This window comes from Coprinopsis cinerea, assembly GCF_000182895.1.
Source record: "Coprinopsis cinerea okayama7#130 chromosome 10 map unlocalized cont3.10, whole genome shotgun sequence".
Lineage (NCBI taxonomy): Eukaryota > Fungi > Basidiomycota > Agaricomycetes > Agaricales > Psathyrellaceae > Coprinopsis > Coprinopsis cinerea.
In genome coordinates this window covers 1,674,530-1,695,523 of record NW_003307535.1, presented here as the reverse complement: position 1 = coordinate 1,695,523, position 20,994 = coordinate 1,674,530, and the positions used below count along the sequence as shown (strand labels likewise).

The following is a 20,994-nucleotide window of genomic DNA, read 5'->3' as shown; positions in this document are numbered from 1 at the left end:
CAGCAGCCCAAAATTCACTTCCCTAGGGCAGCTGTAACAGACAAGTCCCTTACAGTGACTGGGGAACCATAAGGCATACCAAATCAAAACCATTACGCAAACGTCGTCATTTGTGCCAAGACCCCTCTTAAGCGCCGATAATAGGTAGTTCCCACGATCTTTAATTGTCCTTGCTTGGGCAGCGCCGGCACATTCGGCATCTCAACGGCCCTTGTGCTTGTTTGTAGGCGGCTGTCTCTTGTCCTTGTACTCTGACCTTGTCTTTGGTCGAACTTCTCACTGGCATGGCGACATAGACAGGATAATGGGGAACCTATACCACGATTGGCTGTTGCCTTGTTAGTCTAAAAGCCAAGCCAGCGAGTTATATACCATTCCCTGCATTGTTGGATTGGCGCCCCTTGACTTTTTTTTCTTTTTCTTCGTAACGACCACCTTCGACGACTAGGAAACCTCCCATATACTCTACATTTCTTACGATAATTTAACGAACTCTAGGTAAGTCTTCATCTGGATGGCTGGTCGTTTCAGATGTGCTAACGATATTCAGATAGCCATGGACCAAGTGCGATCATGGTTTTGGCAGAGACCGCGGTCTCTCATCCAGCGCTCTGTCGACGCTGCTCTTACGACGATACCAGCCGTTCCGAGGGCCATTGGTCGAGTCTTCAGGTCTAATCGGTCCGCACGCCAGTCACCTCCATCCACGCCCTCCAGAAGGGCACGCAAAAGGGCTCGTTCGGATTCGCCTCTCACTCAAGAACAAGCTTCCCAAGGCTCCAGTCGGCAGGAGCCCGTCGAATCAGAGGCTGCTGCGCAGTCTTCCCCCTCCCGTCTTCTTCCAACTCGTACACCATCAGCGACGACGACAACCCTCATTCGCAAAACGACCCACCCGAATCAGCCGGCGATTTACTCTCTTCCGCATGATGTCCTCGGGGAGATCTTTTACTTTTATATCCACGGAACGGGCTCGAAGAAGAAACGGAAAGTGGGTGTAACGACGCATCGATGGCAGTACGAGACTCCGCTTGTCCTGGGTATGGTGTGCAGACCGTGGCGGCAGGTCACCCATGCCTACGCGTCTTTGTGGTCCACGATCCAGGTCACCTATCCCCGGACCAAGGACGTCCCGCAGCTGGCGCATTGGCTAAAGATGTCGAGAACGTGTTTGTTGGATATCACGGTTCTGCAGCATAGGAAGTCGACGGGTGTTGATGTTGGGCTCCGCGAGACGCTGAAGGAGGTGATGGCTCATGGTCCGCGGTGGAAGTACGTTGCGTTCAAGTTGACCAATATGGAGGCTCCGCCTGGCGAGGATGAGCTCGCCACGCTGGCGGTGGAAACGCCTGAATTGCTAGAGTTTTCTCTCGGTTTGCCGGCGCCTAGCAGCAGCGTCGTGGCGAACGAGAATCTGAACTTTTGCAAGTTCTTGTATACTGCTCCAAAGCTAAAGAGCATTCTCTTCGGACGTGGACTTCGACCGTCGATATCGTCTATACAGGAAAACGCGGCGTTCTGGGAGAAGTTGGAGCATGCCAGCTTCTATACGCTTAGTATGCGCGAAGTCCTCACCCTCCTCTCCACTTGTAAATCCCTCACCAGCTTCTTCGTCTACGACCTCGTTCAACCTTTCCTCGACTCTGACGAGATTGGGGAAAGGGTTGTCCACCCGATGCTTCGCTCGCTCACATTCACGGCCGTGATGTCCCTGGACCATCTCTTGGATCGGGTTACCCTTCCAGCGCTCACGGACCTCAAACTCGCTGCTGGATTCGGATGCCCGCCTGCACAAGGGTGGAAGTCGCTCAAGAACCTCTTCGAGAGGTCGGAGTGTACCCTCAAGTCGCTGGACTACCGAGACGATTGGGAGGGCAACAACGAACCTATCATCGCATACCACCTCGGTTCTCCGAAACTCTACGGCGTCACCCACCTCACCATCCACAACATCGTCAAAGATATCACACTGCAATACCTCACCATCTCCACCAAAGACGGGCGACACCCCCTCCCCAACTTGGAAGTTCTCAATCTCCCATGCGTCTCAGCTGCAGATGGCGTGTTGGAGCGGATGGTGCGAACGCGGTTGGAAGTGGAGGATCCGAAATTCCAAGAGCTGAATGCGGTGGTGATGATTAATCTGGACGATACGATTGAGGATCTGGCTGCGCGGTTGGCGACGGATCCGGATGGGAGTAAGAGAGCGGAGAGGTTGAAGGCGATGGTGAAGAGGGATTTGGGGATGGGAGAGGAGTTTCCGCATGTGAGGTTTAATGTGCAGGTTGATCCGCATTGTTTGAACCCGCCGCGGTTGTGGAGGGGGCGGCTTGTGTAGATGGGGTGATTTACCCCCGGGTTTTGTGCTGTTCAGTTCTGTGCTGTCTGTTGTTGTATTTTATATCTTTGAGGGATTTTTATGATTCGGCTTTCTGTCCGCTGTCGTTTTGTATCTTTTCTGTATCATAGTATCTTTCGGTCTTCTAATGAATGTACTCTATGATTGGTTGGTACTCAGTCCCTGGTGCAAGACTTGCAGCCAAGTACCTTAGGACGTTTCAAAACTCGAGTGGTCGGGATTATCGCGTGGGCGTGGGACTCGAGGCTGTTCAGGAACTGTTCACCACTGCACCACTGCTAATTAGCCCGCTGTGGACGTGTTTGCGCCGAGATTAGCACCACTCCTTAAACTTCTCCCAACTCACCATCCTTCAGCGCCGAGACAGGTACAAGTTGCCCCTCCCCCTCCATTTGACACAATCCCAGATGAGCTTGTGTCGAAGATTTTCGACCACTACGTTTACGACTTAGACGTCCTGGTCACGGTGCCTTCACCTCTTCGCATAAGTGCAGTACACTAGTATAACACCAACTCCCCCCTCTCTCTTATAACCAAAGTCTGTGCCCGATGGCGAGCGATTGCCACATCCGCACCTGTCCTATGGTCCAGTATCTCCGTCTTCAATCCAAGACCACAAGATGTCTCCGTCTATCGACGATGGCTTGAATATTCTCAACAATCCCTGCTGGAACTCACGATTCGTGTCATCGGCCTCAAGACTGCAGCGATCGGGTCCATCCTCGCGGCTACCCTCACAGAATCACATCGTTGGAGGCGTATAACGCTGCACATCATGTGGGAGGACATCGAAGCGCTCGAGTGGGAACGTATGGTCCACCCGGACAACTTGGAGTTCTTTGATATTTACATCTCCAAGGGAGAGGGGCGGGCGTGGCGCAGGTTTTGCTCCCTCCTTGCTTCTTCAAGAGCCCTGCGATATTTCAAGGCCACACCGCAACTGTTCTCTCCAACCTGGATAACCGACATCCATTGGGCCAGCATCACGACTGTCCAGATTGCGGACCTTATGGAGACGCAGAAGGTGGTGGAAATGCTCCGACAAGCACCTTCACTTCAGCGATGCATTCTGGACGTCGTGGGGCCCCTTCTGAGGGATTTCCCGGCGTACAGCACTCCGATTGAAGTACGTTCGCTTGAGGAGCTACACATACGCGCCGTTCGCCCTCGATTTCTGGACTTCGTTGTCCTTCCTTCGCTGATCAATCTCTCAATTGGAATCCCGTGCTATGCTGGCACCGACTCTTACTCTTACGGAGGCTGGGACAGGGATGGTGTATGGTCTCCCATTGAAATCCTGGGCGAAAGGTCGAAGTGGAAGCTTTCTACCTTCCGGATCGCTTACGTCGGAATAAAGGACGATCTTGACATTGGTCCCTACGCACCCTCGCCGGTATTTGAACACCTCACCAGCTTCCATCATGGCGGAGGAGTCTCCTGCGAGACAGTGAACGCCCTGGCCTTTCAAATTTCAAGGCCGATCGAAACCGATGCCTCAGCTTGTCGAGCTGTCTCTGGACATATGCACCGCACCTGATGGCTTTGTCCCAGATGATTCTCAGCCGGACGAAGATGGTCGAAGATGCTCCTTTGTGTCACGTCGGAGTCGGGCTGGCGGGACCTCTCTCCGAGTACCCTCAAGACTCCGCTTTGTAAATTCCTGGAGTGCTCATACAGCGCTGGTATGATAGATTCCAGGACGGCGGTTATGGTGGCGTTGGTGAAATCGACTTTGAGCTAGACTTTCGCATCCGGAGCCAGGCGAATTTCTGGAAAGTTTGACAACCCGTTGGATATGATTTGGGACCCAGGAAACGAGATGGGAATCATGTTCGATGCACGATGTACACTCTGACGTTGGTATCCCTGTTCTGAATCGTAGTCGCTTCGCTTTCTGATAACGTACTCCTCCTTTTCGCTCTCGAAGATGTTCCTCTGAGTCCCAAAGACAGGTCAAATTCCATTCGACTTCCATAGGGGTTGATGACCCCTGGTATCTCGAGTATTCACGCAAATATTTAGTCAATCTCCAAGTATCACTCCTTCAAACTGTTTCCTGGGGAAGAACCACCAACTTCGTCCCAGAAACAGTCCCCTCCTCCAACCTCTTTAGTCCAGCAACGATTCCATTTAATCCACCCGGGAGGACTTCCACTCGAATGGGCTAAAGATCAGGAGGGTTAGTATCTTAGCTTGACGAGGTACGTGTGGAAATGGATTTTATCGCACCTTGATTACCCTCTCCTCCAACAATCCCGTTAACTTGGGGTATAGTTCAGTCAATAGTTGGTAAACGCGAGGGAACTCTTTGGGAGCCCGTGCGAAGATGACCTCCTTGCCATCGGAAGCTTCCACCTCAGGGGGAAGAGTCAGAACTATCGTTCCGTTGGGAGCTAGGATTTTGATCCCGAGTTCTTGAGTATCCTTAGTGGAGACGGCGTCGTAAACCAGGGTCACAGGTGTGGGGACGATCGCTTTGATTGCCTTCTGGGTGTCCTCAGAAGGAAGCCCTCGGTCGACTACGTGCGTCGCACCGAGGGACTTGAGGAACTCGGTGTGCTTGAGGGATGATGTGGTGACGATTGGGTTGAACCCCGAGAGGCGCGCTACTTGGATCGCTGTAATGGAGCAGTCAGTCCACCTGCACTCTTCCACCAAGGTCTCAAGTTTTGATTACACACCGAATTGACCGACAGCACTCGAACCGCCAAGAATGACGATCGGCTGGTTGCTGTAACGACCCTTGCCGGTGGTGAAAGCGTTCTCGAGACCAGCGCCGAGTGGTTTCTCAAGGAACAGGCCCACAGGAGAAGTGATGAATCCAGCAGGTATGGCTGCAGCCTCAGTAATGCTGATGTTCGAAGGAATCTAGATCGTGGTCGCCGTCAGTGTGAGACTCACCTGAACGGAGAAAATTCGCCCAAGGGTGCGTACCTTCGCGATGGTGCGAACATCTGTAATAGTGTATTGCTGGAATCCTGCATTACGGTATTTGGCATCGCCTTCAGCGCGCTGGCCTTGGAAAAATCTACCATAAACTTCAGCAATTGTGTCGGTAGCGAGGGTGGAGCTGGCCTACACTTTATCTCCCTTCTTGACGTTCGTAACCCCTTCCCCGAGCTCGACTACTTCACCGGAAATGTCGACTCCCAGTATGGCGGGGTAGTCTTTGATGAACTGCCCGAATATCTTCTGGATTTTCCAGTCGACAGGGTTAAGCGCTGTTGCTTCTATCTTGACCAGCACTTCCCCGGCTTGTGGCACAGGGATGGGCCAGTCAGTCACAACGAAATCGCCGTTGAGCTTCTCAAGGACGAGGGCCTTCTGCGTGTTGGTCGACATTTGCAAAGTAAGAGAATTCAGTGATAGAGGTGAAGGGTCTTTTTCTAGGGGATGGGAAGAATAGCGATGGTTCACGCATTGGCGAGCTTTAATACATCGGCGGACAATGTATCCGTTATCTGTTGCAGCGCCATTCCGTCTCGGTTGAATTCACCAGGCTACATAACGTCCCCAATACGGGTGCCTCGGACACGTCTTTTGTGTTTACCTGGTGACACAGGACCATGGCCCATATCCCGAAGAAGGAAAATGCGACATTTATCCTGGGTCTTTTTCTCAAGGTGACCAATGCAATATAATTCCTGAGTAAGCCTAGCTGTCGAAACCTTACAAATCGAGAGCGCTCGCAATGATGAAGATTGCGCAAGTCGAATCATGAGCGCGATATCTCACTGGTCTTTGACGAAGAGATAGATAAGTTCCGGCGACCGGAATGCATAATGGGGATATATTATGGAACAGACTCCACTGGGACTGCAGCGTAATTGACACGCGTCACTAAGGGAGGGCGCTTATCGGGCGCTTAAATCGAACACACTCGTATTAGTTACACTGGGAACTGTGTGGTCCTGCTACAGAATGCTATAGAAGGTATATCTCGCCCATTCAGTCCAAGTCGGTCTCAATCTCGATTCCTAAGCACTTTCGAGTGAGGCGTACTGCTCCCCGGGCCTCCATTTCTGCTATGAACTCAGCATCAAACAGCCGCTTCAAGCGCTTCTGTTCAGCTAGTCTCTCCTTTTCGTCAGGTGGAAGTTCATTCTCTTCTACCTTTTCAGTGAATGCCCGCTTGTTGGCGAGGGTCACACCGATGATTTTTTTAACCTCCTCCAAAAGTCCTCTCTCAATCCCCTTTTCATCGCACATTGCCTGGAAAGTATCGGAAGAAGCATCCGGGCTCCATAGACTCAGCCAATATGCTGGACCAAGGGCCTCCCGGACCTGCCGAACTTTTTTACAGAGCTTCTTATGTGGTGCGATTTTGTTGTTCCAGGCCTCCTCTTGACACTACCGGTCATAGAATTAGTTGGATGCTTTAGGGTGAAAGTTGGTCTGTACATACCTTCTCGCCACAGTACCTGACAACGTTGCACCCACCACAGAGCCTACCGTGCTTAGCTTCTATCCTGATATGGGCTGTACATTGGATGTGGAGGCATCCGCCCTTCCGCACCTCCCCCAATGCTTCAAAAACGTCGCCATGGCAGGTGGTTCCCTCTTGAGGCGGGGGCATCAGGACGTTGTTGCGCCTGATCTTATAGACTCCAATGCCCGTTTCATAGTCGAACTCGGCATTGGCGTAAGCGGAATATAACCACACCATTCCCATCGCTTTCCGCCACTTATCGTGAGGTTCCAGGCCGGGGAGTATTTCCTCGAGGCGCTTGAACACATCTTTGAGGCGCATCGCGGTCACCCCCATCATTTTGTTGAACTTCAGGACGTCGCACCTTGAAAGGGTATCCCAGAAGTCAAAGATGGTGAAGATGGGTGCGTCGAATAGCTGGTGAAGCTCCTTGGAGAACTTCGTCTTTTGTTCTTCTGAATCTTTGGTCTCCTTGGCGGTCGCATCCCAGAGGCTTATGGCAGCGTGTAAGTATCCCATGGCTCGGATGACAGCAAATCTTCCAGCCATCTCGGGCTTCAACTGGACAACGCTGTTGGCAAAGGGTGCGTAGAAGGTCGCCAGGGACCCCGCCAGCTTGTAGATCCTGCATCCTAATGGGGCCTCGTACACCCAGAACTCCAGTCTCTCCAACGCCTTCTCTGGTCCAGGGGGTAGTAAATCTTCTGGCCCTTGGGGCCAAGGTTGACGCATCGAATCGACTTCCTCGGGGTTCAAGTTACGAAACTTGTGTTGCGTGAGGTCCGAGAGTGCGAGGGATATCAACTCGCAGAGCGTTGATATCGCATCGAACAGCATCCACGTGTTGGATACCTGCACACGCCCATAGCGGTTTTCCCTCCCAGGGGGACGGGTGTGTAGGGCGAGCATCCTTTGAATGTCGCTAGGTGATGTGGGGCAGTTGCATTTAACGAGCGTGTTGACTAGGGTGATGTTGTCTTTGCGGGTTGGGCTTTGGGTCAGGAACCGGATCCCCACCCTCAAGAGTTCGGGATGGAATTTGGCGAGCTTGACTTTATCGGAGGTGCTGGTGAACGCCTCGAGCGCCTGGTCAATCCTGTCTGCTGCGACCCCAAGGCGAGCCCCACAAGTCTCGGCAGTTAGGGGATCCTTGAAGGCGGTCGTTAAGGCCTGAAAAGCGGCCTTGAGCGATAGGGGTTGTTTCGAGCTCTTTGTTGAAGACATCCTCCGTGCTACTGGTGACGTCGATTTGAGGTAGTATGATGATAGGAGACCGACTTACAAATGGCAGTCGACAGAGTATAAGCAGTCGGCCTGAGTCACTGAGCGCTGAGCTTGGAAAGGAAACCAACGAACGACGTCGAGGACTCACACACACGGCATTAGTTGCCAACTCAGAAAGGATGCTTCCATCACCAAAGCTATTTTTAGCCTTGGACAGATGATACTTCAGAGATATCGCGTAGTCCGAATAATTACAGGTTTTTATTCAGCGCTCTCGAATGATATATACAACTCGGAATGACTAGCTTTCATCCTCAAGGGAATCATATGAGAGCCTACGCTGTCGCGTTCCTTGATAGGGCTTGCACTACCAACTTCCCAGGCGGAACATAAGCTCTTCAAGTGTTTCATCGCCCACTACGCAGTCGCGTACACCCAGACGTTCGAGATGCTGTACTCCAGGGTCTCGCAAAATGGATCTAATGCCGTCATCAGTATCGATAGCCCAGCCAAGCGAGAGATCAAGCTTTCTCAACGAGAACTCCGAACGCATCGAGAAATGTCCAAACGCACGCGAAAAAGCTGCAACATCCTCCTCTTGCTCCTGAAGTGTTTTAGCGTGTGGTGGAGTGTCCCAAATTGCTCGAGAAACCGAGAGCGAGCTGAGATTTGGAGCAGAAAGGTACCAGAAGAGCTGGAATGGGAGCCTGTCAGGTGGAGAAGCAAACTTGACCGAGAGAGATTCGAGGAGAGGGGCGATACATCGCTGCCGCCTGTCGTCTCCGTCGCCGTTGGAGACCCACTTGCGATCTAGAAGTTCAGTGTCAATACACCCCACACCCCATGTAACTTCCAGTCTGCGAAGCGACCTGCAAAGGGTTAGAAGCTCCAGAAGCTCATACGTACTTGTCATCGAGATCTTTAATTCGATGAGCCGGGTCCAGTGACTTTGAATGCCTCCTAGTCGAGGATAGATGGGTGACTCGAGAGATCCGCCCATCGCCGCTTTAGTTAGGGCCCGAGATTGGCATAACGCGGATTGGAGAGAGAATCTGGATTCCCTGTCCCACCACAGCTCCGAGACGTCGAATTCCGTGAGGATAGGGAACTCTTTACCTGTCCAGTCTAGCCCTAGATCACGTTTCCCAGAGGTAATCTTTATCGTCAACGTACGTATTCGATGGGATTGAGCCATAACCATGTTGAAAATCGATCGAAACGAAGTCTCAATTTCGTCGTGGAGCGCGCGTCGATCCTCGTCGTCCGAGTTATCTTCATAGTCGAAGTGGCAGAACGCCGGGTCGACGTACCCGTCTTCTTGTGCACTGGTGTGGTTTCGAGGGGGAGTCCAGGTCGGTGCGGTAGACAGGATGGAGTGTTCAAGCGTGATATCGAGAGGCCTATTTTTCGACCGCGCAAGCCAGGTTTCAACTGTTTTGACGTCAATTGGGGTGGGATTCTTGACGGATAGGGATGTCCACAGTGAAGAAGTCGTGACCGCGGTGTACCGCCATGATCGACATACTTGGCTTAAGAGTAACGGGGAATCGATTTGACCAGTGGGTAGAGTAGTCAGGCGGTCGATCGTCCTCGTATCATCCGGTGGGAGCTCGGGGTCGTCAGATGGAAGAGAACGTTCGTCAGAGATGTTCTGGATGTAGTGGCGGAAGACCTCGCCAATGAGTTCGACAGGAAGGTTGGATGCGTTCGGCCGAGGTTGAGGATAGGTGTGGTGAGAGTAGGACATGGCCTAGTTGGACAATAGAGTAAAACGCTAAGGACCGTCGCGTATAGGTCGGGAGAGACAGGTGCGGACTTTACCGAGTTCCAGACTATTTATACGTTCGGAAACCGGTAACAAGTGGGCCAGCGGAAGACCTTCCTAGTACTAGACACATAGTCAAACGCCAGGACCTAAGGTTGACCGCGAGGAGAAGTCAAAGCGCCTCCCTGGTCCTGGCACCAGCGTTGGCACAGCCTGGATTAACAAAAATACAAGCTATGACCATGATAGAACAAGTGCAGCTCTGAGTCCTGAGTTCGAATTCAAAAAGAAAAACTTGCGTAGACGATTCCGACAGGTTTGATCTCCGATTGAAATCTGAGGTTTCCCGCGAAATGACGTAACCAAATGAGCCCACCTCCCGCGTCGTCGTCGCCGTCGACGGTCGTCAACGCGTCTCACCATCGACCACGATGGCAGCCTCGCCATCCTCGACGATACTCGTTGCACCTCTTGCAGATGGCTCGTCTACACCCATAGCAGATGCGCTACAAAGCCCAGGCCTCACCCTTTTGCTCAAAACCTTGCCCTACCTCCAAAATGCAGCTGTATATATCTACCAAACGACACTGGCTGTCCTGCGCTCATCGACCTACTTTATCGGTCGGAACCTCTACTTGCCGATACCCATCATCCTGTTTCTGCTGTCGCCAGTGACGGTCTTCCTGAAATACCTGCTTTGGGTGTTCGTGCTAGGCCCATACCATGCTCTGGTCTATCTAGCCGAAGCGCTGCATCCGATATACGTGTTCTGTGGGGTGGCATGTTTGACTGGAGCTGTTATCGGGCTTGTGGGGAGGACGCTGACCGGGATGGTGGTCGCGACTGTGCTACCACCTGATCCCGATCTGGACGAGGAAGAAGAGGATGGAGAAGAGAAGATATCGAAGAAGGTGGATTTGAAGGGCAAGGGGAAGGCAAGTTCGGTCAAGGAGGAGGAGGGAGAGGAGGAGTTGGACTATGACGAGGAAGAGGATGACGAGAGAAAGCCCCTTTCAAGACTGGCGAGGATGAAACGAGAGCTCGATGATTGAGCCAACACGGGATGCGCACATGATTGCCGTCGAACGAGCTACAGGACTTGGCACCCCAGAAGAAAACCTCAGAGACTACCCCCTACCCTAATTCAGTACGTTTTTGACACATCCAATCTCTTTCTCCGTCCCTCTTGACTAACGAAATGATGTACAGTGTATATCTTATAACACACGCAACCCGCTAATGATACCCTTGTTCGTACATTGTATGTAATCCCACGTCTGACAACGAACACAACGTTTCCCAGTGCTTGAGATTGCAGTACTAGGTGAGCCTGTTCCCTCACCTGATAGTAGCGCCAATTTATCTTTCTTGCTCATGTTTTCAGTGCGATTGGATTTGTCATTTGTAGGCTTCCTTGAGCGCTTACGACTATTAGGAACAGGAGCGATCTTAAAAGGATGGTACGTCTTGACGTTGGGGAATATGTACATAGGATGATGCCAAAGATACCAGGCCGTTAAACGTGAGTGCTTGCCTTTCGTTTTCCTTCTTACGGTTGGGGCAAAATAGGAATGATCGAAGGTCTTCAATGGAGCGAATGTGCGGGCCCTGGTGGGGTCGGTGTACTATCTGCGGCCCGGTTTGGGTCAACATGGTTCGAATTCCCACCCGTTGCGTCGATGCCTGAGGCGTTGTAAGTCCAAAGGAGAACGCCAGAGGGTCAATAACTGAAGCTTACCGCAACTTTCGACGTACGGCCTTAACTCGGAGTCAATTATCGATCGACGGTGCTCATCCAAGTACGGGCTCTGCGATATCAGCATCTCCAGGACGGGGCGGTAGTGCTCGATAAGAAGAGTCGCGTTATTAAACGTTACGAGCGCCCGGTCGCGCGCTTCGATGAGGTGTCGACGGTAGAAAGCTACCATGGCTAGTTGGCTAAGAGGCAAGATATTCAAGGCTTGGACCTGGTTTTCAAGCTCGTATGTGCCCAACGGAATTGTGTGTCCCTCATCGAGGGTGAGGGTAGCAAGCAGTTCAGCATTGGAGGTATGCCGGGGATAGGGAGAGGATGAGTCCTCAGGCTGGAAGGTGGCACGGAGGGTGTCGGTGATGTGGTGTTGTTGGAGGCTGGGGTACTGCTGGCAATGTTGTTTTGGGATTTGGGATCGCTGGTAAGGCTGGGAGGGGGCGCCTGGTTTTACACGAGCGATTAGTTCACGTTCAACTTGAAGACTGGTCTACTGTCTCCCGTACTATCATTGTCACAGAGTTGAAACGAACCTCACTTTCCCTTGAATAACTCACGAAGTATGAGGCTCTCACTTCTATAATTTTGCAAGTGTATGCGGCTATTATTTCTCTATGTTACTCTCAATTTTTTGCCACATCGAAGAGGCTGCTGCTACGCCAGACGAAAGCCGGCGAAGGGTGCCTCAAAATCAGGGAGTTGAAATGAGTGTGACATCCCTGAGATCACTCCGCTGTCACATCATTCGCGACTCCGAAGCGAAGGGCGTGACAAAAGTGTGATCGTTTGATGGGAACGAGCTGCAACCCGGTGCAAATGGTCCCTCCTACCTGTCACGCTCGAGTACGTTTGTTCTCCCTCTCCATCGAGTACAGTCGGAGACCTCAAAGGTACTAGACTCAAAACAAAAATACCCTGAATCTGTGTTCCAAGTGTTTTTTCGCTCCTCCGAACTCCTGACCTTTCGAAAAGTACGAATTACGTGAGAATTTTGCGTGTGTCGCAAAAATTCTACCACTGATAACGCATTCTTCCAACCACGGATTTCCCTCTCGTTGTAAAGAATGGACTCAAGTAGTCCCCGCATATACTCACACAAGAATATGCAAGAATTTGGGCCGATAAGAAAGAATCCAAGCCACGATAAGAGGTGTTTCAACTCTATGCACGCGTTTCAACCCCATGACAGTGATAGTAGTCAGACTGACGAATGTGTGTTTAGTAAGGCCCGCCGTTGATGCCATCAATGCGCGGCGCCCAGCGATCGGCCAAACGCGGTACCAGCACCCGGTCACCCCTGTTCGTCAGTGCCAACAGTTCCTCCTACCACCGCCTTGTTGAGAAATGAAACCGATAAAACACAGTTCGAAATGCTTTTTCAACGTGTCGTACGCAACTTGACGCGCCTCACCGTCCTCTTCTCTCTCCAAAGAATCCTCAGGGACACGGTGCCTCTGATCGTGATCGTTCCGACAACAATTGCGACGGGAGGAATTTATTGTCTGCGACGGAGGCAAACGCTCACAAGGGCCGTCGCCTAACAACTTATTTGCACACCCCCACATTCAGCTCCTGTCTGTATCCCGTCCCTCCTTTGGTTTCGACTTCTCTATTCTTCGACTTCGCTGTCGCTGTCGACATTTTCTTTCCTTCTAGGCTCCCTGTCATTCTTTTTATAGCTGACACTACTTCGACGTCTGATTGCCGTCGTGTCGTAGGCTTCCCCACCCCACACTCCTTGACGCGAATCCCGCTGGGTTATCGCGGCGTTTCCCTCCTTTTGGTGGTTTGAAGAAGTTTTGACACGTACCAGTCTCCCTGTACCCTCCAGCTACCGCCAGGCAGCAAACTACGATTCGAGGTATCCGCTGACAAGATAGCGCTCATCGAGGATGCTTCTCCGCACATTTTCAAGGCGCGATGCCTTCCTTATCCTCGTCGGCGCGTCTTCAGTCCAGCTTTGGACAATCCTCCTGCGGTCCTTGACCTTCGAGCCCGAATCCATGAACCAGCTTAACCAGGTGCGTCCTATCGCTCGTCGTCCAGTTGAATGCACCTGACGTCCGTTCGCAGGTCAACCTTCTAAACCAGGTGAACGAGGTCAAGGTTCACCATACGACATCTACTTCCACCGTCCTTACGACTGCTACCTCCACCAAGACCGTCACCACGACCTCCACCGAAGCCCTGACACCACAATCGACACCCATCCTCAACTTTGACGAGGAATGGCACTACCACGACCTCGACAAGTTCCTCTCCTCTTCCTCCGACGGAACTGCACATCCATTCACGATCCACGACGAAACCGACCCGAGCGACCCACTTCCACCATCCCGACTCGTTGCGCATGCGCCTGGCTGGACGCTCATCCGTAACCTCTACATGTCCAACGGTACCCTGTACATCCTCCTTCCCGACGGCGTTAACCCAACTACACCCTCCCTCTCCCCTGACCACCCCGAATACTATGGCCACGGCGGTAAAGATATTTCCTACGGATATACGAGCGCCCCTGGGTGGCCGCAGATCAGGCGAATGACGAGCCCGGGCAAGACGGCGTATGCGACCGCGGAGAGCGAGACTGAGCGCGAACCCTCGGTTTATGATATGCAGTTTGTTGGCATGAAGGAGGGGAGGACACGATGGGGCGGGAGGGTGCTCAAGAAATCGGCGAGTGGAAAGGAGGAAAAGGAAGAGAGGGTATGGGTCGTCAAAGGAAACACAGTACGTTTTATACATCTCCTCTTTAGAATGATGACTTTCAGTCTCATTGATGAATGGACTGGACGGGCGGCTGATGCCATGTGTTTCTACAGCTCCTATTCAACGACCCACCTCAATTCCTTCGACACTACTACCACTTCGTCGCCGAGCTCTTCCTGGGTGTGCAAGCCTTCTGGAGCTCCGCCTTCTCCAAACCCGACAACACCAACCTCGCGAACCATTTTAGCACAGTCTGGGAGTCGTCCCAGGCTGCGTTCCTGTCCTCCTCGCCGTCCACGCCCAATTCACCGATATCCCCGACCTCGAATGCAACCACTGTGCCGCCCATCCACCGAGCGATCTTCATCCATTCCAATTGGGATGGGTGGCGTGATGACCCCGGTTTCAACGCGTATTTCCTCCGTGGCGTCTTCGCCTCTCTGACAGTCGAGCACCAAGAGGACTGGCAGGACCGTGTACGCGCCAGCGCCCTCGGCGTGTCCGACGGATCTACAGGCGAGCGCGTCTGGCGATTCCCTCTCGTCCTATTGACCGACCGCAGTGCTGCCCATCGAGGCGTCGTATGCGGCAGCCGAACCCAACGAACCGCTGCAGAGGCTTGGGACTACATGCGTCGTATGGGCCGGCTAAGGGGTCTCGCCGTAGGAGGTTGGTGGGCGCCTATCCGCGAAGCCATGTGGCGCTTCGCCGGTGTCGATGGGTGGAAAGAAGACGGAGGCGTTATCGACGGCGCACAGGTGATCGAACGGATGGACGAGAAGGCTAAAGATGACATGCGCGTGATCGTCGATCGCACATTGGACGAGATCGAGGAGTACGAGAAGAACTCTTCTCTTTTGGAGGGGGAGAGCGAGAGCTGGGAGGAGAGGAGCCGGCTGTTGGATGTCCGAGACGAGTGGCAGAGCGTGCTGCCGATGCCTGAGGAGGTGGTTATCACCTATATCTCGAGGCAGAGTGCCAGGCATAGGAAACTGTTGAAGGAGGACCATGAAGGACTGGTGAAGGCACTCAAAGCACTCGTTAAGCGCAAGAACGAAGAACGCGGAAGCGACACTCGGTCCTCCAAGCTCCCACCGAAATGGACACTCGACATCCTCGAAGCCGAACATCTCACGAAGGACGCACAGGTACACGCCGCGGCGCGCACGACGTTTATGCTCGGCGTACACGGTAACGGCCTGACTCACCTCGTCTGGATGAAGCCCACCGCCATCTCAACCGTCATTGAATTGTTCTGCCCTGGCGGGTTCTCGCATGATTATCAGTGGACGTCGAGAAGTTTGGGGATCAACCATTGGGCAGTGTGGCATGACGAGATTAAAGGTGGAAAGTTGAGTGGGGAGGGGAAGCCGGATGTTAACTATCCAGAGTGCTTCCAAGGAGATGAGATTCCGGTTGATGGAGAGTTTGTGGCCAGGATGATTGAGGAGAGGGTGGAGGAAGGGGTGAGGCGGGAACGAGAGAGAGAAAGGAGGTAGTGGATGGTTCCATTGCGACCAACCAGAAAAGGTTATTGGGCGAGAAGTCACACTTTGGTTTGGCCGATCGTCCGTTGTACTAACTCACTAACTATATCCATTCTTTCCATCTTCGACCGGCTTCCAAACCCGTAGAGGATAGATTCTTTTTGTAATTTATACTTCACTACTTGTGTTCGTCTGTGACACTACCTTAGTCGTACAGCCGTATCTTCCTGGAGGACTTACTTTATGTGTTGTACGTGTACGTTTAGACTAGTTTTCGAGGTTACTTTCACTGGGTGGATGGATTTAATATTATATTAATTGTTTATTCTGCTACTTCGGTACTGCCACGGTCATTTCAATGTCGAATGGCTCTGACTTAGATTGGTAGCATTGAGGCACTGGGACACCATTTTATCGTACAATTGAATTCCAATCACAAGGACAGGGAATCTGGGATTTACAGGGACGTCGAAGGCGGGAAGGCGTTGGTGTAATGGTGACGCTGTTGATCACCGACTCGAAGTCCAGCGCTGCTCCTAATTGAGGCCCCTGGCAGTTACAGTAAGACCAGGGACGGTGGGACCTGCAGCGAGACCGATAGTGTCGAATGCATGCGGAACGCCCTCGCCGGACAGCTTCAAGCTCTTGACCTTCGAAGACTGGAGGGACATAGAATGTCAACATTGAAAAAGACTCGCTGAAGAGGGAGCATTGGGGTTTACCTTCAAGCCCTTCTCAACAATCATTGTATAGGTCGGCTCGATTACTTTGTGCGTGTTGACGATTGTGGCCTTCAGAGTTATATGGACTTGGCCGGGGAGGATGGTAATCGCATGTACCCTAGAAAGCACGTTGGGAAATTAGCAAGCGCCAGTCTAGTACTCAGAGTGACTACAAACGTGAAACTAATCTGATCTGCCCCCTTGAAAAGCCAGGCATAGTGTGCCTTCAGAGATTCCTTCCCCGCAACGGGCGGATATCCAGGAACTTCGAGGACCCTGTTGTCCTCGTACCACTTGTCGACAAAATCGCTGGTTTGTTTCTCGTAGTGGGCGATCACCTGGTGAAATGGGTCAGGATCACATATCAAAACATGTAGGACAGGATGGTGTACTTCAGCGACCATTGCTTGGTCGTTTCGACGTCGGCTGCGGGAAGGTTTGAAGTGATCTTGAGGTTATCAGTGAGCTTCATGGTAGTCGAGATAGTTGTAGATAACAGCCTGTGGACAGAAAGATAGGAAGGAAAGTTCCTGAGGAGAAATCAGAAATGGCTAGCTCTTTTATATGCTGACTTCTGACGGTGTAATCGGAGTGGGTTACAGTCTCATGGTACGACGGGTTCAGTCATTTGACCTCCCTCCCTTGGTTTGGCTACCACCGAGGCAGTGCTCGACTGAATTAAATCAGGTCACGAGTTGAACGATAATGAATGTGTTTATCAGAAATTTTTCAGCCGCATTGTGGGCGGCAAACCAGAAGTATACTCAAAGTATACTTCAGATAATCCACCGGCGTTCCCTTTACTCCGAACCAAGAGTTCATGAATTAGAGCCGCAATGATGTATAATTCGAATGATTACATGGTTGCGCGATAACCAAGTTTCGTTGCGTTTCTCTGGGCCATCTGCAATGGCAAAACTGGTTACTTTTTCCTGAGACTCGAACGGCAGTTGAACGATTCGGCATTTGGCTGGGTGCGAGGCGCATTCGGATGTCCGGACGCACCCTGCTTCGAAGCATCGTAGTTCCATTGCATCAGGGCTTATTAGAGTCCCGAATCTCATCTCAGGAACTTGAACCACACATCACTAGTTTGGAATAGCAAGCGGGATCCTGCACGAATATACTATGTTGATAGAATACGGCGTTAATATAGTATGCACACCACATCCAAGTCTACACACACGGTCCTTAACTAACAAATGTCCACACTACCAGAAGCTGGTATATCCTAGTCCAGACTCGTACTCCTCGGATGTTCCAAGCTTCAATGTAACTTTTGTTGGATCGAGCTTTTGCTCGAGGCTTAGGTCCTCGGACCGCTCCTCGGGCGACCCTCCAAATACAACAGAGACTTCTTTGAGGGTGGTGTCGCCCGAAGTAGTCCTGCTGAGTATTGTATTCGAAAGCACGCCATCGGTCGAATCGCAACACTCCAAGTTTAGGGTCTTGAGGCGGGGTAGAGGTCGCAAGCTGTCCTTGAAGGCAAGGGCAGTGACGGTAGTGTCTGTGACCTTAGAAAGTAGGGACAGCTCCAAGACTTCGGAGAACATGGGAAGGTTAACGTTGTCCCCCATTTCGTGATCGCTGTGGCCGCCCTCGTAGGATGTGTTGTAACCATACTCGAAATACTTGAGTTTGCACAGCGACCTAGCCCCAAAATCCTTTATTTTTCCCCAGAGAGAGGAAGCCCCATCGGTGCCTCGCTGAGCACGGAGTATCGAGAACCTGAAATCTGTCAGAGAAGGAAGGGCTAGGTAGTCAAGGAACTGGAGATATCGCTCGACATAAGCGAGATGGAGTAAACGGAGTGTTGGCACCGTCACTGTCGTACGGTGTACACTTTCCGAGGGAGATAGAAACATGATATTGACCATGCATTGTTCAATCAATGGACACATTGCCAACATCTTTATGAGGCCTGTGGTGTCGATGGTATCTATGACCACGCTCCGCAAGCTGTTCCATGCTGGACCGGCGACCCATGTGGGCTCGATGGAACACGCTTCGATGCGACACTGGATAAGGACGGGGGATGTGAAGATACATTCGTAGAACCGGCGCTTGAGACCTCTGTCGGGTATCTCGTGTATATACTGGGCATGTTTGAGGTTTGACAGTATGAGGGTCTTCGGGTCGAAAACATCTTCTAAATCTTCGTCCAGAACGGCAAGGTTTATTGACCTCCATCGCGAAGATTCAGCAGCAGCGGACAAAAGGATGTTGTGGAAGGGAGCGCCATCGTTGCTTTCCATGTTCCGTGATAGGGTGAGATCCAACAAGGCCCCTCGAGAGCGCTCAAGCCATTGCTTGAAGATGCCCACATCTCGCGGCAAGGGGTTCCTCACAACGATCGTAGACCATAGCCCGACTGTGGAGAGAGCAACAGCTCTCCACCGTGAGCTGACCCATCCCAGCAGGACGGGACTGTTGGGGCTATTATCGACAGCTTCGATGCGGCCAATTCTCTTCGATGGTCGTGGATCATTGGGTGTGTGCGAAGCTCGAACGTAAAGCGCGAAAATATTGCTGAGAAGCTCGTTGGGAAAAGCATCGATTGTTATCGGCTGGTCTTTTGGAGTCGACATCTGTGTAAGAGTCACTTTGTACATGAGATACTTATCCGGGTTAGAGGGCGATCTAGGATGTGCTTACTGGTTCCCTTTTACCGGCAAAATAGTAAGTACAGAAGTAGCCGTCAGCCTTTAAAATTATTGGTGGTGGCGGTGGTGGTAACGGTGCTTAACTCTGGCGTGAGGCTGGTGCTGATCCCGTCAACCCGGCAGCCAAGCAAGACAAAACATAGTATACATAAAGCGGGAATTAAAGACAGTCTGACAGAGCGTAAATGCTAATCGCGAACATAACCTTCTCCGGGGACATACTCTTCGCATACAGCGAGCTCTAGCTCAATTCTCTGTCCCAGCTTCTGCTCTAAACCCAAGTCCTCCGTGCGCTCTTGCGGGTCGTCTCCTTTTCCAAAATAAGCCTTGACCTTTTTCAGGCGCGAATCCGTGGAGTTCATCCTACTGAGGACCATCTTCGCCAGGGCGCCATCTGTCGTATCACAGGTAGTCAACTCCAAATCTTCGAGGAGAGGCAGGGGTTGCGAAACATCACTGAACGTCAAATTGGCCACGGTGACGTCCGAGATTTTCGAGGTGAGGCAAAGTCGCCGAAGTTTCGAAAAGATGGGTAAGTGGACCTTGGAGCCTATTTCATAAAGACATGATTGATCGTCGGCATAGCCAAATCCGAACGACTCGAGCTGGCACTTCGACCGTTCTACAAAAGCTTCGATTGCTTGCCAGATAGGTGGATTCTTCCTATAAGTATCGGGATAGACGTCGGGTGGGGGAGCGTCCTCGTCGCTTCTCTCCACTGATATCTTGAGGTCGACAAGAGAGGGAAGAATGAGGCGGTCAAGGAATTGGGGATACCGGTGGACCTGTGCGACGTGAAGGGACTGGAGGGTTGGCGCCGTCACAGGCTCAGCGGGAAGCTTGGACGAAAGGAAGATCCACTCCACACGAACTCGTTCTATTGTATGGCAGATTCTCAGCACCTTCAACAAACGAGCGGTGTGAATGGTCTTCAATTCGATATTTCTCAAGGTGTTCCATGCAGGCCCGGTTATCCAGCTGGGATTGAAGCAGCTATCGTCGAGGGAGATGGTTCGAAGAACGGGGGAAGTAAATGCGCGTTCGAAAAGCCGTCTCTTGAATGTATGAAGACCCATGGCCAGGTACTCGAACTCGATGGATTCGAGGTTTGGCAGCGCCAGGGATGTAGTGTAGAACGTCTCTTCCACCACCTTAATGGTAACGGTCCTCCATCTCATGCACTCAGCAACGGCGGCCGAAAGGATGGCTTTGAATGCAGTAGCATCCTCGGAGTACCTGATGGAATCGTGCTTGTCGAAAATGTACCGCGAAAGAGTGAGGCCCAGCAAGGCTTCTCCTGAGCGCTCGATCCAGAGCTTGAAGATTGGCACGTCACGCGGCAACGGGTCTCCCACCACGATTGTAGACCACAGCTTCACGGTGCGCAGAGAAATAGTCCTCCATCTAGAGCTGACCCATCCCAGGAGAATGGGGTTATTCGGGCTGTCAATTTGGGCCTCCACACGAAACTTGGTTCGCTGTGCTGGACGTTGTAATCCCTTTGTCGGATGGCTTCGAACGTAATGTATAAAGATATCGGCCAATATCTCGTCCGGAAGTGATCCAATTGTGCCTGCTGGTGGTTTTTTGGAGATTGTAGGCACGACTGTGGTTATAGTTGTCTCCATCTGTCCTTCCAGCTTTTTAGTCAGTGTTTGGTTTCGCAAGGACGTTTACAGATACACTTACGGGTTGTTTTACTCTGTATATTTGTGCTCTATGTGTGAATTCTCTCGGTCTAGTCGAGCATGGTGCAGTAGTGATACTTCTAGAAAGATCGCTCTCCTAAGGATCCATCGACGGATATCCCCGTGATGAACAGTGATGGCGCAAAAACCTCCGGTTTGCTTCCGTCCTTGTTCTCGTTTTGCCATTCCCTTTGCTCTCCT

General features: G+C 51.9%; 10 protein-coding genes across 10 annotated transcripts; 3 read left to right on the top strand and 7 right to left on the bottom strand.

Moving 5' to 3' along the window:
* Nucleotides 1-556: 556 nt before the first annotated feature.
* Nucleotides 557-3,896, top strand: CC1G_02119 (hypothetical protein; the record flags this gene model as incomplete). The annotated part of the gene is made up of 3 exons (XM_001834331.2): nucleotides 557-2,266; nucleotides 2,646-2,847; nucleotides 2,899-3,896. 3 exons carry the CDS (start codon nucleotides 557-559, stop codon nucleotides 3,894-3,896), a joined length of 2,910 nt encoding a protein of 969 aa, XP_001834383.2.
* Nucleotides 3,897-4,403: 507 nt separating this feature from the next.
* CC1G_02118 (hypothetical protein) lies at nucleotides 4,404-5,701 on the bottom strand (the record flags this gene model as incomplete). The annotated part of the gene is made up of 5 exons (XM_001834330.1): nucleotides 4,404-4,523; nucleotides 4,589-4,977; nucleotides 5,041-5,227; nucleotides 5,294-5,387; nucleotides 5,439-5,701. 5 exons carry the CDS (start codon nucleotides 5,699-5,701, stop codon nucleotides 4,404-4,406), a joined length of 1,053 nt encoding a protein of 350 aa, XP_001834382.1.
* A 606-nt stretch (nucleotides 5,702-6,307) lies between these two features.
* Nucleotides 6,308-8,012, bottom strand: CC1G_02117 (hypothetical protein; the record flags this gene model as incomplete). Its single annotated transcript, XM_001834329.1, has 2 exons — nucleotides 6,308-6,709; nucleotides 6,765-8,012. The coding sequence occupies 2 exons, from the start codon at nucleotides 8,010-8,012 to the stop codon at nucleotides 6,308-6,310; spliced, it is 1,650 nt and encodes a 549-aa protein (XP_001834381.1).
* Nucleotides 8,013-8,379: 367 nt separating this feature from the next.
* CC1G_02116 (hypothetical protein) lies at nucleotides 8,380-9,759 on the bottom strand (the record flags this gene model as incomplete). The annotated part of the gene is made up of 1 exon (XM_001834328.2): nucleotides 8,380-9,759. The coding sequence occupies one exon, from the start codon at nucleotides 9,757-9,759 to the stop codon at nucleotides 8,380-8,382; it is 1,380 nt and encodes a 459-aa protein (XP_001834380.2).
* A 449-nt stretch (nucleotides 9,760-10,208) lies between these two features.
* Nucleotides 10,209-10,829, top strand: CC1G_02115 (hypothetical protein; the record flags this gene model as incomplete). Its single annotated transcript, XM_001834327.1, has 1 exon — nucleotides 10,209-10,829. The coding sequence occupies one exon, from the start codon at nucleotides 10,209-10,211 to the stop codon at nucleotides 10,827-10,829; it is 621 nt and encodes a 206-aa protein (XP_001834379.1).
* A 533-nt stretch (nucleotides 10,830-11,362) lies between these two features.
* On the bottom strand, nucleotides 11,363-12,039 carry CC1G_15334 (hypothetical protein; the record flags this gene model as incomplete). The annotated part of the gene is made up of 3 exons (XM_002910381.1): nucleotides 11,363-11,460; nucleotides 11,516-11,957; nucleotides 12,034-12,039. The coding sequence occupies 3 exons, from the start codon at nucleotides 12,037-12,039 to the stop codon at nucleotides 11,363-11,365; spliced, it is 546 nt and encodes a 181-aa protein (XP_002910427.1).
* A 1,491-nt stretch (nucleotides 12,040-13,530) lies between these two features.
* CC1G_02114 (hypothetical protein) lies at nucleotides 13,531-15,732 on the top strand (the record flags this gene model as incomplete). The annotated part of the gene is made up of 3 exons (XM_001834326.2): nucleotides 13,531-13,548; nucleotides 13,601-14,254; nucleotides 14,347-15,732. 3 exons carry the CDS (start codon nucleotides 13,531-13,533, stop codon nucleotides 15,730-15,732), a joined length of 2,058 nt encoding a protein of 685 aa, XP_001834378.2.
* A 524-nt stretch (nucleotides 15,733-16,256) lies between these two features.
* On the bottom strand, nucleotides 16,257-16,846 carry CC1G_02113 (hypothetical protein; the record flags this gene model as incomplete). The annotated part of the gene is made up of 4 exons (XM_001834325.2): nucleotides 16,257-16,379; nucleotides 16,443-16,560; nucleotides 16,620-16,780; nucleotides 16,835-16,846. The coding sequence occupies 4 exons, from the start codon at nucleotides 16,844-16,846 to the stop codon at nucleotides 16,257-16,259; spliced, it is 414 nt and encodes a 137-aa protein (XP_001834377.2).
* Nucleotides 16,847-17,653: 807 nt separating this feature from the next.
* Nucleotides 17,654-19,030, bottom strand: CC1G_02112 (hypothetical protein; the record flags this gene model as incomplete). Its single annotated transcript, XM_001834324.2, has 1 exon — nucleotides 17,654-19,030. One exon carries the CDS (start codon nucleotides 19,028-19,030, stop codon nucleotides 17,654-17,656), a length of 1,377 nt encoding a protein of 458 aa, XP_001834376.2.
* A 263-nt stretch (nucleotides 19,031-19,293) lies between these two features.
* Nucleotides 19,294-20,733, bottom strand: CC1G_02111 (hypothetical protein; the record flags this gene model as incomplete). Its single annotated transcript, XM_001834323.2, has 1 exon — nucleotides 19,294-20,733. The coding sequence occupies one exon, from the start codon at nucleotides 20,731-20,733 to the stop codon at nucleotides 19,294-19,296; it is 1,440 nt and encodes a 479-aa protein (XP_001834375.2).
* Between the last annotated feature and the right edge of the window lie 261 nt (nucleotides 20,734-20,994).